Source organism: Chlamydotis macqueenii, chromosome 3 (genome assembly GCF_036417535.1).
Source record: "Chlamydotis macqueenii isolate bChlMac1 chromosome 3, bChlMac1.mat, whole genome shotgun sequence".
Lineage (NCBI taxonomy): Eukaryota > Metazoa > Chordata > Aves > Otidiformes > Otididae > Chlamydotis > Chlamydotis macqueenii.
This window is the reverse complement of record NC_141558.1, coordinates 56,357,277-56,378,483: the sequence shown is the minus strand read 5'-3', so window position 1 is coordinate 56,378,483 and position 21,207 is coordinate 56,357,277. Positions and strand designations below refer to the sequence as shown.

Genomic DNA, 21,207 nt, shown 5'->3' with positions numbered 1-21,207 from the left:
ATCTATTGATGTATGATAAATATCTTTTAGGCCTCTTTGGCAAATGTATACCTCTGGGAAGCTCAGAGAGCTAAATTAAAAAGAAATCAGCACGGCAAAGAAAGCACAGCTTCCTGCCCTCATAAAAAAAGTCTTCTGGAAGTTACATACTAAACTGAAAGGAAATGTCGTGTATGTTGATAGCACTCAACAGTCTACTCTTCTAAACACTACAACAAGTACCCACATAGTTAGTCAGAGTGCAGGTTAGGATCTAGCACCCAAAGTTGGACATTTGGGTTCCAGAGAAATAGCCTCTACAAAAAAAAAAAAAAAAAAAAAACCAAACCAGCAGTTCTGGAGGTCGATTGTTTGAGAGTGCATAGGTACAGTGATGGGTAAACCAGGGATCTGACAGTTCGCAGGTGGTTCTAGCCACTCATCTCCTTCCCAGTACCTCCCTCCATCATTTCATTTAAGTTTAACTGCAAGGCTGGAAATATTTCTCATATTCAGGAGATAAGTAGCTTTGTGCATGCACAGACAGACTACCTGGGAGGGTTTCTAGCCAATGAGTACTCAGATGAATTGAATGGCTTCTGGGGACAAAACATTCCTGCTCAACCTGACCTCCACTCAGCCATTGTCAGCTTTAATCTGATGCCTTGCAGAAGTCTTGGGGAAAAAGAAGAGTCTAGAGGCGTGTAGCTGTAAACAGCTTCCATCAGTGAGAGGAATAGGAAATACGTTGTGAATGTGTCTTAAACATATTTAAAAAGAAAAGTAGTGATGTATGTGAATGTTGAAATGTAAGGGTTAGGAGAGAGGTTTGAATTCAAGAAAGGGAGAAGAGAGACAATGGGAGTAGAGCTATGAAAGCATCAGGAAGGGTGAAGTTCAAGTCAACCAAATTGGGCGGACTAGAGATCTGAAAACAAACATCCCAATTCCCACCTGGCTGGGCCGCTGCCCAGTTAAGACAAACCCCACCTGATCAGGAAGTGCAGTCCTGCCTGTGCCTCTGCCTGAAGCTTCACCCACCAGCCTGCTTGGAGGAGAGGCAACTCAGGTCTGGTGGCTGATGTCAACATGGATCCATATCATCTGATAATTGTACTGAGCAAAGCCACAGGCAGCTTTTCTCATGAGATTAGCAGAAGCTCAGGGCTGCTCTAAGGTTTTGTGACAGACATCCAGCTGGGTCTAGGTAAGCTTGTCCAGTAGCAGGTGGTGTGAACTCGCATTCAGACTGTCACTGTCCTGTGTGGATGTGCCTCTGCAAGTTAACATGTGCTTGGTGATCTCCATACCTTTCTCATCTTCAGAGTGTAGACGCATGTGTATATGGCCATGCATATTTGTGGTTAGGCAGTATCTGAGCAGACGTTCTCAGCATTGTATAATACCAAACTGTTGAACTTAGACATGTAGAAAGGTGATATTCATGAAGTTATAATAGTTGTATTATTAGAATACAGTTTCCCTCTGAATGCCTGCCTGAAAGACACTACTAGGTATGTGGTTGTTTTCTGGTGGCTGGGACATTAGGCCCAGTAATTTATTTTTTCCATGGAGTATTACCTCACCATGCAGTCAGAACTCATAACGCATACCTGCTGTTTTACAGTGTGACAATGGGATAGTGATGCTAAAGACATGCATTTATTTTGTCATTGTGAACCATATGTATAAGATCACGTACAGAAATATTATTCCAGTTATATGCACCTATGCTCACACAATGTGAATTTTTAATTTTAATGCTGCTTTCACAATACAGAGGAGAAAATTAAACAACAAAAGACAACTCCCCCTGAGAAGTCAGGTAGGAACAAGTAATTCTCTCCTGATTTATGGGGGGGGGGGGGAAGGGGGTGTTAAGCACTATTCAGTACTCATCTAATGTAGTATGTTTGCAGTACTATTTTTTTTACAGTACTTTGAAATATGTGACTGATAACACTTTCTTAGAGAAAATCTAGCAGATTAACAATTGTAGATTCCATTCTAACAACAGTTCTTCCGATGACAAAGCCAGGTCAAGACATTTCAGCTCTCAGCCTGCTTGTTCCAGCCTCTCTGCCAGAGCTGGGCTAATGAAACAAGGTGTAAATGTAGCTGTAAATCAGATCTCTGAAATAATCCCAAATATCCTTGCAAGGCATTGCTGTTTGTTTTATCCAACCTCAGACTTTTCAAGCGACTGAATTTACAGCACAGAGACCAGTGCCCAAGTAGGGAGTGATGCAGGAGGATGAATCACAGGTTGGATTAGAGACTTGGATGAGTCTTAAACTTGCTTTCTCATGGGCAAAATATTTTTGGAACTAATCTCTAAGTCTTTGGGTCTTTTCTATGATTTAGACCTTGTAGGCTTTGTAATAACAGTGCTGACAAAAAAAAAAAAATCAAGTAATATTGACTATTACAGAAACCCTGAAGGATCACCCAAGGAATCAGAACATTCTCATCATCATTGACAATTTACACAAAGGTGTTTTGAAGGATTTTTCTAAGTATCAACCTCTTGATTTTTACTTGGGGTAGCCTCGATCCAAACATAAAATGAAAGATTGCCAAATCTTGGACAATGATACCAACAATGGATTTTCATTTGATATCATGATGATAGTGATGATGATGAACATTTTCAATAAAATAAAATGCTGTTTTGTTTTAAGAAGAATGGTGCTGTTTACTACCTCATTTCTTATTTCATATGTGTCTTTTCTTCTCTGCAGTAGCAGAATAGATGTACAGAGTAGTACGGTTCTGTCTCTAATTATGAACACTCATATAATTTGTGGGTTTATGTTGCCTTCTGTAAGAACTCTCATGATAATCTATCATTTTACTATGAAGTGATATTTTACAGCACTCTCTGTTTATCCAATAAAAATACTGTTTTGATGGTTTTTATCTGAACATAAACTGCTGTAGCTTGTTCAAAACCATGTGAATTATGTTTCTGTTAATAGAATTTGAGAAATTACTGCAAAATACTTCAATGTATTTCCAACATTTAATGAGTTAGCAATTACCGATAGGCAAACAAGTCTGTGGAAGGACAAAATGACATCTTTGAATTTACAGGATTTTCACACCTAAATTCACAATTTTGTTTTTAGGGTCAGCTAAGTTTCTCTCTTATTTTGTGACCACAATCATAAGGCTCAAACTGTGGTTTAGTAGTGGTTGGAAATAAAACTGTCAGAAATATCACGACTTGACTGCTTTTTGTAAGATTCTTTAAAGTCATGTTCTTGCCAAATCTTTTTCCTGTTTGTTGGAAGCAAACTGGAAATGCAGTACTTGAGGCTGGCTAACTTAACATAAGCCACTACAGAAATAACTTGTAAGTTTTCAAATCAATACCTGTTGAGCTTGAAACAGGCAACTTCAAACAGTGGGTAAGTCATCCCATCTTCATTTAACAAACATTTTATAATAATACGAATTATCCTCTCGGGGTGACTAGTGCTCTCCTGACTAAAAGTGTAGACCAACATGTTCTCAATGTTGCAAGTCAGTTGAATCCCACCCAAACTTTCCTACCATCTGTTGGCTGGTCTGGAGCTACTTCTACACTGTTACACAGGGAGAAGTGGTCCTGGGGTACGTAAATGTGTTACTGTGCTAAAGGACAGGATACTGCATTATTTCAGTAGGAGCTGATAGCTAGTGGAAGTTGCAAACGTCTAAACATTTTAGAGCCTACCTGCATTTTAGGGGCCTGAATGCTGTGCATCTTTACATGAACGGGGGAAGCTAAGAACAAGTGTGAGCTGACTGCCATAAAAATATTTGAATATTAAAAAGAAAGAAAAAGTAGAATCTGTTTTCTCTATATATCTAAATATTACAATTTACCTTCTTTTGTTTTCTGTAGTCCAGGCAAAGCCAGCAAGTACGTGATACCTACCTTGATCAGAAAAATTCCTGTAAAATTGCTGGATATGTGTGACTTTTTGACTTTAACATATGGAAGCTGTGCCTTAGCAATTTCTAGTTTTGCTTAAAATTGTAGTGTCTTTATCACCATGCCTTCCATTACTTTCATTTAACATACTGTCTTGTCATTGCTATTTAAAAGTTTATTTGACATAACTAATTGCTTCAGTACAGGAGCCAGCTCATCCTATGCTTCCCATATCACAAGTCTCAACAAAATAAATTAATAGTGACAAGCTTATTAAAAATCACTGTTAACAATTCATTGGGTTGAATAAATACTCCTACTGAATTAAAAAGAGGAAAAGAAAGACATCATCACACTTTCTTCCTAATCCTATATTATTTTAGTGTAACTACATTGAGAATTTTTCTCAGTCAAAAAGAACTGAAGAGTCCATACATTAACTTACCATGCAGCCTGCTTGTTAACTTTCTCTATCTTACATGCCTTCAGCGTGCAAGATAAATTGCAAAAGTAAAAAAAAAAGAAAAAAAAAACAGTGAAATCCCCAAATACTGCCATGCTCAAGAAAAGCCCAGATATTGAAAAAAATATCACTCTTCACTGGCGTAAGTTTTAATTCATACCTCATAAAAATGTTTCCCATTTGAAATTCCCTATCTTGTCTTCATCTAGATATTTCCTGGCATGTATCTTCAACTGAAACCACAGTTGCTAGGAGTTCAATTATTCATCGAAGTAGCAGAAGGGCTGAGGTATATTGCCCTTTTTTCACAGGCTATTCATGTTTTCAACATTTTCTGCTTTACAGCCCACTTTTGTGTCCTTGTTGCTCAAAAATACACTAATATACAGATTTTTAGCTGTGGGAATCACCACCTGGAAACAAGGGCAGCGTAGCTGTCCATTGATTCCTTAGCTCTAAAATGTATTTGAATGCATTTGGCATAGTTGCTACTATGCTATGACATATGTGGTGTGGGTTTTTTTTCAATTCTTTTTAAGCAGGTGTGACTTTTGGATAAATTATGTAGTGCTAGACCTTGGTTTTTTTTTTTTAAAAAAAAGCTTCTTCATCTTTTCTATTTCCAGCAACCTAACATAAATTCTTATTTTTTTTCCAGTAATAATTATGACATAAAAAAGAGAGCAGGAAAAAAAAAAAGATGCATTGCCTACCAAACACTGCCGGTTCTCTAATTTTCCACAGTGAGATATAATTTATTCTTATGGAGTAGGATGTTTTTGAGACTTTGGGAATTCAGCTCAAGTATATCTGACTCAACAATATAAAAGTCGAGTGAATGTTTGCTGAGTTTGCTCTGTACTCTCCTTTCAAATAACAAAAATGGAAAGTAGATACAAATTTCATTTCAAAAATTGAAGGGAGCCCTACTAACTGACTTCTTCTTTAAGATAGATGCATAACTGTTAGTAACCTTAATAGTAGCTATATGTGTGGAGCTATGTGTAGTACTACTACAGTTCGCTATTTTGTGGCAGATCCCTCAGTGGATAATCTGTTAGTAACTAGTCATAGGAGTTTTCTCCAAAATAACAGCATGAAGCAAAAGAAAATGAATGTTTGTTCCTGAAAAATATACATGCAATCCTTCTTGGTTAAAAAAAAAATATATAAAACGTAACTTAGAAATATTATGGCAATCTTGTTATGCTCTTTCTTTTATCTAGAGCGTGAAGCAGCCAGGCATGAAAAAGATGTTCTACCTACAAAACCAGGTAGGCAGTCCTGCATTTTATGCATTCATTACTTTTGAAACTGTTATTTAAAGAAATTGCAAAGTATAATTGCATATGACAAATGTCAAAATCATGGTCCTTCGATCTATTGTGCTGTATAGAATGGCCTTGACATATCATACCATAGCTAAGGTAGCACACTATGTATTTGCAATGCCAACTGTCATTTTCTGAAGATATACTTATCAAAGGTCAAGTTTCTATTTCTGAAATTCCGCTGATGTCAAAGAAGTTATGCCAGCAAAGAATTTTAATAATTTTCTGGAAGTATTTGCTTTGAATGTCTTCATTTTGCTAATTATTTGTGGGTATCTGCCATTTACTTGGACTTCACAGCCTTCCTGTATGAGTCAACTTCTCAGGACCAGCAAAAGTTTAATTTTCCTCCATAGCAGGTATTATATGATAACTATTCAGATCATGACCTGGCACTATCCATCATCTACGATAAATGTCTCTGCATATCATAGCTCCTATGCAGCCTCACTTGTACAGGATAGAGCAAAATTACTACAGGCATAGGAAGCAGTACTGTTCAGTTCCACTATGAAGCAATTACCATGGGTTTAAAAAGTGTCTTCTCCATGCTCCTCAGTGAAAGGAAATAAGTGAAGAATTAAAATTCTTATTGTTAGTATTATTCATCCTTAATCTAGCACAGCAATTATCATGTGTAGATGTGAACATCCCTACTATTATTACCCATCATGAGATTGTTGTTAATACTGTGAGATTACTAAAAAAATATGGTTTGATATGCAGTAAATATATAGAACAAATAAAGTCATTCTCCACCACCACAATATTATGCTGTACCTGTCTATTCTGACCATTTCTCTTTCCTCTTTTTACTTCCCAGTCAAACTGAAAAACACTGCAAGTACGTGTCATGTCTTGTTTCGTATGGGATATAAACCTTCCTCTCAGATTCATGTTGTCTCAATTTGCATTTTTGCAATTATGTCATATTAGATAATGCTGTTTTCCTGCTTATACTACAGATACTCTCATACTCACTCTGCTTAGTAACAGCTGAACGCACTAAAACTGAGCACATTTATTATTTAATATTCTGAAGCTGCAACACTCAAACTCTGTTTGCAATTTTTACTTTTAATAAAAATAATGTATATTATGCTAGTAGTGTAATTGATGCTCTGGTGATTTTAGATGAGTGTAGACACAAGATTTCTCTTCATGCAAATATATTGTTTATGAAAAATAACAAAATGGCATGTAGCATAGCTGAATTAGACAATTTTTTCATTACTACTTTTACCATTTCAAAATGACTTATTTCATTAATTCACTAAGAACATTCTTGGCCTTGTTTCAATACCTTTTTTCCTACTTTTATAAAAAACTAAATTAAATTAAAGAAGAGAAAGAGATATTTCCATTTCAGATTAGTTTTAAGGAGAATTCAAGGGGAATTTCTTGCAAAACAGACTTTCACTGAAGTCATTGGATAATTCTCTTGTTAAAGTTAGAAAGACTTTGGAATAGACAAAGAATGAGATTTGTGCTTATTGTGGCAAGTCATTGCGTGGTACATACTGCAAATCATGATCAAACAACAATCAGAAGGACAGTGTTGTCAATGTATGCTTTGAATTGTGGAAATGTTGAAGAATGGACCTTCATAGGTGAATCAGTTGTAGCCTCTTTAGCACAGGAACTTTGTTTTCTTTTTTTCTACTGTGCCTGGCACATCAAGACCAAACCACGTGTTATTCTGATGCAAAGTAATCTATAAAGAGCACCCAAAACCATGAGACAGAGACCTCTTCCTGCTCCAGGTCAGAAGCTAACAAGGCAGGGCAAACTGATTCCATTAAGCTTCCTAAATTACTCTTTTATGTTAGGTGCTTGAAGTTAGCTCTTAAACATCTGTGAGAAGACTCATTGATATTCTGAACCCCAGCTCCAAAGGGAAAGGGAGAACATGAAGCATCTGAAGTGTGCCGACACTGAAGGATCTCCTGCAATCCTGAATTGCAGTGTTCAGTTTTCAATTATTATTGCAAAGTGATTGCTTCCTGTGAATCTATTGGAGTGTTTATTTCCATTTTTTCCAGTATTTTAAGTAAATTTTCCTCTATTTGATTCCATTATTCAGATTTATTCAGTCTTATGTTCACTGAATCTGCTCACTGACATTTTATGTCTCCTCCACTGATTTATCTGAGACACCCTCTGACAGCACTCTCTTCTATTAGACAACCATTAGAGACTTAAGTGACTAATTCCTCGTGCTTTCTGCAATAAGGATCGCTGTCTACAATGCTTTTTTATCAAGAGCCGTATTACCCTGGCGTATTGTAAATATAAGGAAGAGCCAAGATATTTTCCCTTGACCTTTGCAGAGGGGTATTTGTACCACATTCTTGATATTATAACCTGCTGTTTGAAATAATTATAAAGGTTAACAGTGCCTTTAGAAAAAGAAAAGAGAAAAAAAGGAAAAAAAAGAAAAAGCGGTAACAAGCAGACCTATGATCATATACAAAAGTAATTCTGTTTACACTGCCTATTTTCAGCTAGCCATACTTGAATATATCTAGTTCAAGATTTTAAGCATCGGAGCTATCTATTTTAAATTACCTTTTTGTACTCAAAGAAGAACACTTAGTTGGATTGCTACCGTCTTTATTCTTAGAGCTCTATATAGCTTTGCTTCATGTATTTCTCAGCCAGGTGTACAGAATGCTTGCCATAACATGAACATAGCTGTCATATAATTCAGCATGAGACATAGCCATGGATACAAAATACTCACTGATTTTAGAGTTCAAGTCTATTAGGGATGTAAATATGAATATACTTTATCTGGGCCAAATTTATGTACATATTACACCCCGTGCAGTCTTACTGTAAAAGTAAATGGGGTTTAAATCAGTAGAGAGACTGTATCATTAAATGAATGACAAGTTATAAACAGAAATACAAGATTGAGTTTGAAAAGTCCCAAAATTAACAATAAGTGCATGTTTATAGTAACTTGCTAAGTGAATTACAATGCAATTATAAAACTAATTGGTAAAGTATCTTATTTTTCACTATTTCTGTTTTAGCACACAGCAAGGTCTTTGACAGCAATTGATCCTATATCAAATCTGAATGTGTAATGAAAATCAGAATTTGCTCCCTGCATACTGACTAAAGACTTTCAAATTGTGAGATGTTACCTTGAACAGAGGACAGAACTGGTGGCATTTCTTACTCATGGAAGAAGTAACACTAAACTCTATTTTGCAATCAAGAAGAACTCCTCAGTTAAGGAGTGAGGACATGAACCCCTTTCCTAAATTTAATGCCACAGACAATTTTTTTTTCTTCTGAAAATGAGAAGAGGTGTTAATCTGTGGGTCATGATGCAGTAATGTATCATCTTTTAGCAACCATTAGCATGATCATAAGCAGAAATGTAAATATTAAAGGACTTGAGCATGCTAGCATTTAATAGCAACAAAACTGCCCTTTGCTGAATGCCTGTAGTGCCTAAGTATTGAGCACTGACATTTATGGGTCTCCTTATGAACAAAGACCTGAATAAAAGTTTCCTGGGATGTGTTAGTGAAAACCATGCTTAATTGCTCAGTCTTTCCACATGAAGAAAATACAGAGATAATTCAATCAAAGGAGACCCTCAAGTGTTTTGTGAGCATATTCCTTTTTTATCCTGCTCAAGGAATAAAGGTTTCACTTGGATAGTGAGGTTATTCTCTTTCCTTAAAATTGAGTCTTAAAATAAAACTAGGACTAATGAAGCAGTGATGTGTAAAAAATAATTGGATTCCAAATCACAATTTAATTCATTCCTTGAATTTAAAAAGAGTAATGATGGTTTTTACCAGGGAATTTCTATCCCATCACATTGATCAATTTTCATTAATTATTATGGGTGTTAAAATAGCATGGGAATACATGTTTCTTTTGTGCTGTGCAAAGATGTAGTCAAAATTTTTCAAGGTCTCCAGAGCTTTTACTCTTAAAAGGCAAGACAAACTGATAATGCAGGAAAAAGTTCTACAAGGGTGAATGCCAGCTGTTCAAGGTCAGTGTCAGCCTTTGGTTGGGATGTATGGATGATAAGAAAAGAGACGTACAAATTAATTTGAATATGTTTTTTGGAAAAGAGCACAGTCAGCTGTAACCTTGAATGCACATTTAAAAAGAACTCTATTTAAATATTTGCTTGCCAGAAAGCATTGATTGGTACAGTGTTTGCATTTGCAGAAACCATTGCATGCTGGATTATAGTTATCCGAATAGTGAGCCTCTTAGCTTTCAGTGTGAAATTCTGCGTACATGCCTTTTGCACATTTCTTTGCAAATTAATATCCTGCAGAAAAGTTGCGGATGAAAGCGATCTATTTAAGTGGTTACTTGCCTTGAAAAAACATGGTACTGAACCTTATATTCTTTTCCTTCCCTACTTCCTCTTAATTTCTGATTATTTTCCTGGAGAGTCAACAGGTGAAATCCCAACAGCAGGTAAATATTACATTTCTGTGTTACGTCCTATGGAAAGAATTAATGAACATACCAGTGTTGATTAATACATACCGTTCATCAACAACGAACAATGCTGACGCAAACTAGCATTGGGAAAGTGACAGCATTGCAGCTACACTTCTCTATCAAAGACTCTTCTGATCAGCTCATTGTGTTATTTTCACTGTTAATCTTCTGCAGCATGTTTTGGTGAGCTAGACACAGGCAATCAGCACTGAGCAAGCCAGTGTTAATCAGATGACACACGCCCCAGAAGATGTTGAACAAAGCGTTATTACAACCAGCTGGGCGATGCAAAGTGAAAACGAGCAATTCGAAGGCAGATTGCCAGTTTTGTGCTGTACCCAACAGGGAATACTGAAATGGGCTCAGAGGCCTGAGGCAACACACCTTGCTTAATTTTAATCTGCCTTGCTGAGTGGAGTCACACACCAAATGTCTGTGTTTGCAGGCTGGGGAAAAGAATGCCGAAAAGAAATAAGCACATGTTCTAAGTGAATGTACAACTAGAGAAAAATAAACTGAATAAAATAAATCAGAATCTACTGCTGCAGGACTTCAGAGTGGTCACACTTCATGGTTCTAAAGGCCCATCTAGCTCCATATCCTGGATTTTTTTTTGTTTTTTTCTTTATTTGTTTCAGACGATTGAGATTGCTTGGGGAAACAGGGTAAAAAGCAAGCAACAGGCAGAGGGCTTCTTCCCTGATGCATTTTGGGAACCAATAATTAGGGAATTCTAGCAATAGAGAATTACAGAATTCTAGTGCCTGAAGCCTTCATCAAGAGGTTCCATGCTACTCTGCAACCAGCAATATTCAATTTCCAATGACTGTTCAGAAAGTGCAGAACTGCCACTGCCTCTAAGGGTAGGAGCCTCTGTTGTATTATCAGATACATTGTATAGATGCCATGAGACACATTTAACACAGTTATTATTTCAGGCAAACTACTAGAGGGATAAGTTTTGTTCCATATACTTATGGTAAGAGCCTCGTATTTCTGATGCCTGTCACTTAACGTTATCTCCTTGCAAATCTTTCTAGCCATGAAAAAAGCAAAGACAGCTAAGGAAAAACAAGGTAGGAATTTACTCTGTATGGACATATATATGTAGAAGAACACAATATAAGTAGTGTAAGATCACAAATTTGCATGTATTGCTATTTGAAACAACCTCTGAAAGATCTGTGTTAATTTTCAGAGAATTTTATTTGAACACTGTAGGTAATTATGTATTCAGAATTCAGTCTTTTACCAACCATGACCTGTGTTATTTTTTTCCTTGCTAGAAAAAACAATTGAGAAGAAACATCTGAAAGATGAAAAAAGCAAAGGTAATAAAGGGATTAAAATCTCTGCAAACAGCAATGAAATGCAAACATTAGGTTTTTTCATGGGATTGGAAAGAGGAGCTTTGTTAGTCTTTCTAAATATGGGCAAGTAAGCCAAAATTATGGAATTGCCATGAATCCCCAGTGACTGAATGGCTGATGGCTCCTTTGCACATGAGCATCAAGGATTACATCAGCACATCCAGTCTGGCTGCAGCAGTGCCCTGCCTGTGACCTTCCCTGGCAGGTACAGCGTTAGCATCTCTGCAGGGTCCTCCAGCACTGGATCCACAGATGAGTGGGTTAGTAGTCCCCACTTAGTCTGCGGTTCTGCTCCCTAGTGAGGTAGTGCAAAGTTCTTCTCCATAGCTTGTGTGATGCTTTAGACCACCAGCTTCATATTGTGGCATAACTACACTGATAACAAAAAGCACTTTTCACACATAAGATACACTTCATGGTCACCTATATTCTGACTAACCTTTGGACACAGCGTTGCCTTGATTGGTTCTCTACAGTGATATGCAGACAGAGAAATGGTTTCTGCTATACTTCTGAAGATAATCAGTAGTAATAAATCACACTAATTTATTGAGTGGTCTATGACATAAATATCTTCTCTATGTTGTTTAAAGACAGTGACTTGCATATAGACATTTTATATTGAAGTCCTAAAACCTCAAAGGATAACAGTTAGTTGTACTGATGCAAGTTTGCTAAACTTGTATCTAGAAGTTGTTTGCTTCCATGGTTTTACTGGGCATAAAAATTCTATGTTTAAATAATTTACTAGGAAAGTCATGCTTAAAGAAAGTCCAGTTTATAGAGATTTTTAACTGTAAGTCAATTACAAAAAAAAAAAACTAGCATGTTTCTTATTGAAGTTTATTTAAATATTTTAACCTGAAAATGGAGTTTAATTTATACTCTATCTTTTGTTCTTTAGGAGTCCTGCCAGTAAAAGAAGCTCCACGACATCACAACCTGACAACAGGTACATAATTTTCCTTTATTGTAAAGGAACTTCTTTTTCCTTTACAAAATTTTCCTTTTTGGGTTTGGTTGTGGGTTGTTTGGGTTGTTTTTTTTTGTAAATGAGATCACACTTGCAATCTTTTCACATCTCTCATTCAAGTCTCATCAAGGGGACAAGATGTGAGGCAAGCCAGGTAAATCAAATCCATAAATATTGTTCCTGTGCAGACTGATTTCTCAAATGGCACTGCTTTACCACCTTCCTAAACTTTTAGACATATATTCAGCTAATTACTTTATAAATCAAGTGGCCTGTAATTAGTTTGGCAGGGCATTATTTAAAATAAACATATGTTCCTCATAGAAAATCTGTTCCATAACAAAACCACATAAGGGGAAGCATCTTCAATTTATTTTCTCTCACATTAATAAATCTTGTGTCCCATCACAGTGTGACCTCTTCCCTAACTCTGTCTCTCTCAAAAAGGGTGAAAAAAAGGTAGGACATCTTAGGAGGAAGTATCCCTGCATTGTGTTATCGATTAACTCCCTGTTTTTCCTACTTTACAGTAAAAATAAAAATATATTCCAGATTCTTGACTAGTATAAATAAATCCTTGTGACTTCAGTGGAACTACACTGATTCATGACAGACAAGGATCAAAGTCTTTAATCTCACCTGTGAGGTGTAACAGGTTTACACAGAAAATAGGAACTAAATGTTAATCCTCCAAGTGTAACTTTGTTTTCTTAAACTACTGAGGAAAGGATTTCACCTCTCATCATCTGGACTGTTTTGTTGTATACAATTTTTTTAAGCTCTTTTACTGTAAGTAGGATGTTTTAGAATCCTATATACATGATATAAAATGTGTAATGTATGTGTAGTTATATGTATCTATGTTTAGAAATATCTGTTTCTCCATAAGTATGAAATTAAAATATTTGACTAGTAATGTAAAACATAGCTAAGTACAAAATAAATACAGAACAATCTGATATCAAGGAAGAGAAAATGCAAATGAAATGCTCAGATCAAGCATCCACATGTTAGCATGTGTATTTTTATGAAAATATTTGCACACATATCTTACAAGACTTTGTTGTATAAGGGCAACTACATTTACGTATAAAAATGGCTTAGCTTTCTTTTCATCTTTTTTTTTATAATCAGGAATATGGAGTTACAGAGTCAGATACAGGCTTTAATTCCTCTTAATGATTCTGTTGTTAACTGATAGATACAGAAGTTAGAATCTATGCTAGCAAAAGGTTATTACTATTTTATTAATATAGAATTCATATAGTTCAAGTAGTGTTAAGTGTAATAAATAGCCAGCAAGTTAAACAAAAGATTTTGCCAGGAGAGAAAAGAATTATCTTGTGGAGCAAAATTCCAAATTCAATGTAAAACAAGAGTGTACTAAAACTTGTTTGCCAGTGAACTTTTTCCAGCACACCACACTCCTGCAAAGTTTACATCATTCAAAAACTGTGTTACTGTGGCTTTCCTTTACAGTAATTGTTATAATTGGTTAATTTAACTGTACATTATCATTGTGCAATTATTCCTGACTGGATATTTCCCAGATCATAAGCAGCTCTGTGCTAGCAGTTCTTCCTAACTGGCTTTGCAATCAGAACTTACTAGGTATGTATTTTCAAACTGTAAGTTTGTTTTCAGACAATGGATGAAAAGTTTCCAGAAGAACATCAAAGTGATTTCTTTTTATGAATATTGTTCTTTGGTATTTGCTCCAACTGAGAATTTAAAAGTTGAGACCAAATCCTGGATCATGTACACTTTGGCTGGAACTTGATAGCTTGTGTCTGTTCCATTTGCAGCACATTTTCCCCAGTATGCTGAATGCTAATACTTTTTGCTGATAAATGGGAGTAGAAAAGGATTTACACATTCTATGCTAATCTAAAATTTAAATAGTAAATCTTTGTTCAGCTTTCAAAAGCTGAATAGAGTAGATTCAAAATCTTTAGATTTTGATCAGTCCTTCAGCATTTCCCTGATATTAGAAGGCAATCAGATAAAGAAAAATAAGCAATTTTAAAAGCTGCATATATCTTCAGTTTTAGAATGCTCCACATCTAAATGGAATTTTAAACAGTACCTTTCATAAACAATGGTGATATGTGCAGTAGACACTAAATTTCACTCCCCTGTAGAGCTGCAAGCAATTACTTAGAATCCTTTCCCCTTCTTTCTCCTCTCCTAAAAGGGAGGAATTGGAATTCCTTTTTTTTTTTTTTTTCTATCTTATAACAAATATATCTCCAAGCACACAGAAGTAGATTTTTAGACTCTTTAAGTAAAATTTGAGGAGTGTACAAATTCAACTCTGTGGTGAGGACTATCGACCATACCCTTTATATGAACTGCTGTATACTTTTGTATAAGTCCAAGTTTGTTTCAAGGCTTATACCAGAGTATGAAAATCTAAATTAATCAAGAGTTGATTATGTTTATTGCAATTATCTTGTAACCGTCCTCACGGCTGAAAACTCAGGAAACAATGTGTGTTGCATTTGTTATACAGTTAGTTGAAGAGATTGATGTTTTTACTGTGCTGTTGTCTAAGCCCACAGATGTGCAAATGTGGCAGAAGTAAAGAGAGGTTGGGGTGGAAGAGCATGAAAAGTGAGAAATAATTAGGTTGATGTTAATACTGTATAATTTTCCTTGTCAAATTAGAGAAATGTGTGGATTTTTCTCAAGGTCAAGAGAAATCAAACTAGTCAAACTAACTTTCATGTAAATAGATGTGTCATAAACAGACTCATGTAATTCATGCATCTAACTTCATACATTATTAGACATTTTAAAATTTCTTGGACATCAGAACTTCTATATTTACTGTCTAGCTTAAGAGGTTGTACCTCTGGGAAAACTAAAATTACCATTAAGCAGAGTTGGAACATCATTTATATGAACATACAATACTAGCATTTTTATTAAAAACAAACAAAAAACCATTTCTCAGCTAGATTCATAGAATCATAGAATGGTTAGGGTTGGAAGGGACCTTTAAAGGTCATCTAGTCCAAGCCCCCTGCAAGGAGCAGGGACATCCCCAACTAGATCGGGTTGCTCAGAGCCCTGTCCAACCTGGCTGTGAATATTTCCAGGGATGGGGCATCCACCACCTCTTTGGGCAACTTGGTCTTGTGTTCCACCACTCTCATTGTAAAAATTTTTTTTCCTAATATCTAATCTAAATCTACCTCTCTCTCTCTATTTTAAAACCATTACCCCTTGTCCTGTCCCAATAGGCCCTGCCTAAAGAGTTTCTCCCCATCTTTCCTGTAGGCCCCCTTGAGGTACTGGAAGACCTCTATAAGGTCTCCCCAGAGCCTCCTCTTCTCCAGGCTGAACAGCCCCAGCTCTCTCAGCCTGTCCTCATAGGAAAGGTGCTCCAGCCCTCTGATCATCTTTGTGGCCCTCCTCTGGACTCGCTCCAACAGGTCCACGTCCTTTTTCCTCTGCTTCTTCAGTGACAGAGAAATACAGTTTCTCAGATGTTTTCTAGCATAAAGAGGAATCATTTAATCATATTATCAGCAAAAGGTATTGAATGGCACATAGTGATCAGCATACAAAAACCTCAGCAGCTCCAGTGGGTGAATTCATTCCATGTCTGTATTAGCACATGGTGACTGGTTTATTACTGTAAGGTTGTTTTATTGCATTGCACTTTCTGTCTTCCCATAACATATTTTTTGCAATGCAAAGGTGATTTTCAAATCTTCAAAATCAGAAAGTTCTATTTAGTATGAAATTTTATATAAGAGCAATTTGAGAGACCATCAAGGATGTTTCCTCAATGCTGGGGGAACATAAACTTGTTAGCAGCATAGTGTGTAAGATTTTTTCCATGGATCATTATTTTGGAAGAGAATGAGACCACTTTTCCTTATTTTGTGATTGATTCTGAATAATTTTAAGACTTTGGAGGAAAATCCAATCTTTTTCATTATTCTGAAGTTACAGGTTTTGTCAATTTCATTAACTAACATATTGGTATTGTTCTACAAAATAGAAGCATTAAACCACTTCAAAAATAATGCACAATATTCAAAAGAGAAGGCAAGAACTTCATCTCTGCAGGACAGGTAGCTCTCACCTATAGTTAGGGGATGAACTGCAGATACTATATTTGCAGATACTGTATTTTCTACTCTGCTTGCCACCCAGACAGTCTGTGTATCTCAGACATATGGTGGTTCTCACATTCTGTCAGCAGTTTCTTCCAGAAATTCAGCTGCATAAACTCGTATTCCTGAGGCTGACCATTTGAATGCAACTAGATCAAAGAAGCTGAACAAAAAGGTTGAGGAGAAAAGAAATTATATCCTCTCTCAAAATAGAAATACAGATCAAGAAAGGGATCATTAGCTATGTCTCTGAAAGTAATGAAAACAGTAATAGCATCCCTGAAATAATTTATGTTAGTGATTCATCATTTTTTCCTCACCACAATTCAGCAATAAATCACTAACATTAATTTTGTTTTTTCTGGACATAAGAAAGTGTGCTATTGGCTGGAAAATAATATAAGAAACTGGCAGTCTGAGAAGTTTCAGAATTTTTTGTATAAGATCTGTGCTCATTTGTTTACAAGACCGGTGCCTATGCAGGACATTCTCATTCAGTAAGATTATGCAGGGTGCTCATCACTCTGCAGAACAAGTGCTCAGCGTGAGAGCAGGATGAGCTGTGCACTAAGGCTGTTTGCAAGAGAGTCTGTGTAGAGCAGCCTCCATTCTCTCTCAACATTTCATGTTTGTTAGAATTGTGAGGATCAAGGCTGCATATGCAGTCATTCCACTGTTTCGAGGTTGACTTTCGACAAAAATACTTGGAAACTAAATCTCAGCAGGCTTGTCTAAGTGGAGACATGGAGGAATATTGTGCATTAACAAGAGGTGTATGTTTAAAGAGCTCAGTTAAACAGTCCTAAATACTTGGGTGGTCACTTATTAAGAATGAAGATGACCTTGATTTAATTTAGTTTAACCTATTTTGAAATTGAAGTGATGAAAATTTCACTAAGGCTGCTTTAATTCTGAATGAGAGCCCACATAACACTTTTATATGGCCTAATTAATTAATTTTTAAAGTTAACTTTAATTAATCTTCCTGATTGTTCCTACATAGAAAAGCCATATTGTGGTAGCTAGGTAAAATGAAAGCTTTATGATCTGATCTGAAGCTGATCAATTGTCACTGGAAAACTTCTTATAGATTTCAATGTTTTGAAACTCAACATTTGTAAACACACACCACAAATGAGAACAACACAACAGGTTTTATGTTAATTATAAGCTTTTAGATAGCTGCTTAGCATAGTGACATTGTAATCTAAATTATGATTTAAATACATTTTATTTAAATGCCCAAAGGGTAAATTTTATCTTTTGAAACAAAGAACTTCATGGGGAAAATCTGGAAGCACTTTGGATTCCTTCTGTGTCTTCTACAGGAGGACATCTATTCCTAGCTCTAAACTAATCTGCTTTTTTACCTTTGGCTGTATCGGGTAATTCCGTTACCTTATCTTGAATTTATTTGTTGTCAAGATTTGTTTACAATCAGCAATTACTGAAATTGATTCTCAGTCAGCTTTACATTATGACAAGAGATAATTGGACTCAGTTTAAAGTCCATCTCTGCAGTAAACAATCATAAGTTTTGACAGTTACCAACACAGTGAGAAAAGAAGGGTTGATTCAGTTCAATTTCTATGTAGCACCTAAATATTAGCTATATGTTAATAGCACTTGAACTTTACTAGCTCAGTCTTCAAATTACTGAGAACCTTTTGTTATTGTTTTGAAAACCTTAGCTATGCCACAACCATGAATATGCTTTACAAACCCCATTGATAAGGCTCTCATTTAAGATCTGTAAGGAATAAGTCCTGAAGATTATCAAGCAGAGAGAGTCCTTGCCAATCAACAGTGAAAACCACCATTAAAAATATAAGGTCAGATCCAAAAGATTATTTTAGAAAATTTTAGTATCTCCAACGGTCTAACAAGGAGGTTCCAAAAAGCTTCAGGTTTCTACATCTATAAGGCGCCTTCCTGTGCAAGCACAGAATTTTTTGGCCCCTACATCCCTGTTTTTGAAAGAGGGAGAAGTACTGGCCTGGTGTAGGATCCAGAAACTTGATTAACAATTCCTGTCTGCCAGACACACTTTTAGTATAACTAACCCATCAGCAACATCAGCCTCTTGACAAAAGGCAGCTGTAATTACTTTGCTTTTAATATGGTTGTGATTGATAGTGATATTTCTCTATACCTGTGTAGTCATTGCAAACTCTCCAGAGCCCTGTTCACCTGAACAAACTCAGCTTTTTACCTTCCATTTTGCAGGAGGGCACTAGCACTACTGAGTTGCAAAATAATATGAGTGAAACACCCACTGCCTGTTCCTCTTGAATTTGCACAATTCCAGATCCATTCATACAAGAGTCATTGATACTAAAGGATAATGGAGAAGATTTATCTATTTGATATAAAGGTCTATTTCTGCTTCAGAAACCTCTTTACATAAAATACTTCAAAATAGTTACTAGGTAAATTTTACAGATAATTCTGGACTAATTCTTACACTATCAATCAGGCACATTAGTAATGTATGTAGCTAGCTCTTGTGGCTCATGCACATGTACAGCACTACGTTAAGTATTTTGAGAGCTTTGCAGTCTATAATGGAGGGATATTTCCTGTTGTCATTGGAGAGCTGGTTTGTGAACATGACTTCAATTGTAGGTGCTGTCGTTCAACTTAGATCTTGTTCAAAGTGTCTGAAGTCCACTCCCAATCTTGGTCCACAAATGTTACTAGACATCTCCCATTACGCTTGATTATTACACTTGTGCCCTCTGAGCTTGGAATGGTTGTTTACATCAAAAGGGAATGAGCAAAACTCTACCCGGGAATACACTAAGGGAAAACTCAGAGTCCAGAGGGAGATCCCAGAAATAAAGAATCTTTGGCAAAAAGAAAAAAAAAGAGTTGGAGGATGAGCAAAAGTTGACAGCAGACAAGGTAACCAAAGTTGGGATTTTTTACAATTAAGTCATTAATTGACTGCTTCTCATATTAAGCCTAAAAATTATTGCCTAGTGAATTATTAGAGAAACATCTGTTTTTCTGTAAATGTAGGGATAAATTGGTCTAACTAAACAACATATGACGGTCACAGCCTATGGAAAAAAAGACTATGAAAAGTATGTATTATTTAGCATGCTGATTTAGATCCAGTAATGTGACTCTGATTTGCCTAACTTTGCAAAATGGATCCAATTAGTAAAGTTATTTATGCCTGTTGGTCAATGATTTCTTTCCCTTTTTCTTAACTGGGTCAAAACATTTTGCTAAAATTAAACCAAGTGACTCCAAGTACTTATAAATATATACAAATTCAGTGCCAAGTCAAATGAAATATGTATATATGTATCTCTCAGTATAAGTCTCTGAATTATTTTGTCACAAATGAAATATCAATATCTAGTATCTTAATGCTTCTCATTGTTAAGTTGGTTTTGCCCTTTAGTTTGACTGGAATATCTTCTTGCATCACACAGCAAGAAAAGAGAATAAAAGTATATATTATATATTTCCATGACATATCTTGTGGAAGAAAAGTTCTATACAAAATGTAATTCTTAACAGCTTTCTGAGTCAGAGATTATTTATCTTTGTTTCAGATAAATGGCCATTTCTTCAAATCCTTCTTGAATTTTAGGAAAGTAATTCCTCTAATGTCATATTCCTTCTCTTCTAATGGGGACATTGCTTAGAGGACAGGGCAACTGTCTTAATTTTTTATCCATGTAGACCACATTTTTAAATATTCATCAGCTGAAAAGCAGGCATCCTGATGTTGGAGTGAGTTCAGGTTTCCAGGTTACTGTCAGTATAGTCAAATCCAGCAGACAAATCATAATTATGTGATGCAATTCTTAATTAGTAAGACAAGAACAGACAGTGGATGCTGTGAAATATTTTAAAGAAGCCAGACTACTGAGCTCCTACAGTTTCTTTCTGTTTTTCCTTGTTACTAGAACTGTGCAAATTCAGCATGAGTAAGAGATTCTAATTTAGCTTCATCTTTCACTGTAAGCAGCACACTGGAACAGATCCGATCCTGCTAATCACAAGCACTTAAATGAGGGCATATTTGTACAAGTTCCATGGTCAATGAGAGAGGAGCTTCCCTGATGAGTTACTCAATCCTTCAAAATCTGAATTGCCTCCTAGCATTATGTCATGTGGCTAGAACTAAATCCAGAAGGTAGTGCCTCTAGAGTCTGATGTTAAGTAGGATGAATTTGAGCCTATTATGGTTTGTCAGTAGTATAGTTCACATGCTGTCTCTTTCCTGTTTTATTGTCATGAAGAAGTACTGCTGCTCCCAGCAGAAAAGTTCTCATTGAGAAAGGTAAACGTACACACATAATGCTACCTACATCCAAAACCCCCTCTATTTAATAAAGATTTCAGTTAGAATGATAGCTGAAATGAAGAAAGCGCTCATATCATTCAAACACCAGCTTCACTTTCATTAGCTGCTTAACTACATTATCATTCACTGTTCCTCTATTCTCCCCTTTCCTCTCTTCTCCTCCCCTCTCCTCCCTCCTCTCTCCATTCCATGCCTTCACAGCTGAATAAATATCTGGTATTAACTTCCAGTTA

General features: G+C 36.0%; 1 protein-coding gene across 12 annotated transcripts in view; it reads left to right on the top strand.

Annotated features, from left to right (window-relative positions):
• TRDN (triadin) overlaps nt 1-21,207 on the top strand; it is a 232,438-nt gene that overhangs the window by 198,743 nt on the left and 12,488 nt on the right. For 10 of the 12 annotated variants that reach the window (XM_086744402.1, XM_086744409.1, XM_086744408.1 and 7 more), the window contains 8 exons: nt 1,760-1,804; nt 3,869-3,886; nt 5,588-5,635; nt 6,516-6,536; nt 10,127-10,153; nt 11,221-11,256; nt 11,467-11,511; nt 12,455-12,502. In XM_086744402.1, the coding sequence (XP_086600528.1) occupies nt 1,760-1,804; nt 3,869-3,886; nt 5,588-5,635; nt 6,516-6,536; nt 10,127-10,153; nt 11,221-11,256; nt 11,467-11,511; nt 12,455-12,502 (288 nt within the window). The remainder of the gene's footprint in view (nt 1-1,759; nt 1,805-3,868; nt 3,887-5,587; nt 5,636-6,515; nt 6,537-10,126; nt 10,154-11,220; nt 11,257-11,466; nt 11,512-12,454; nt 12,503-21,207) is intronic. The other 2 variants (XM_086744410.1, XM_086744403.1) reach the window with 1 other exon arrangement.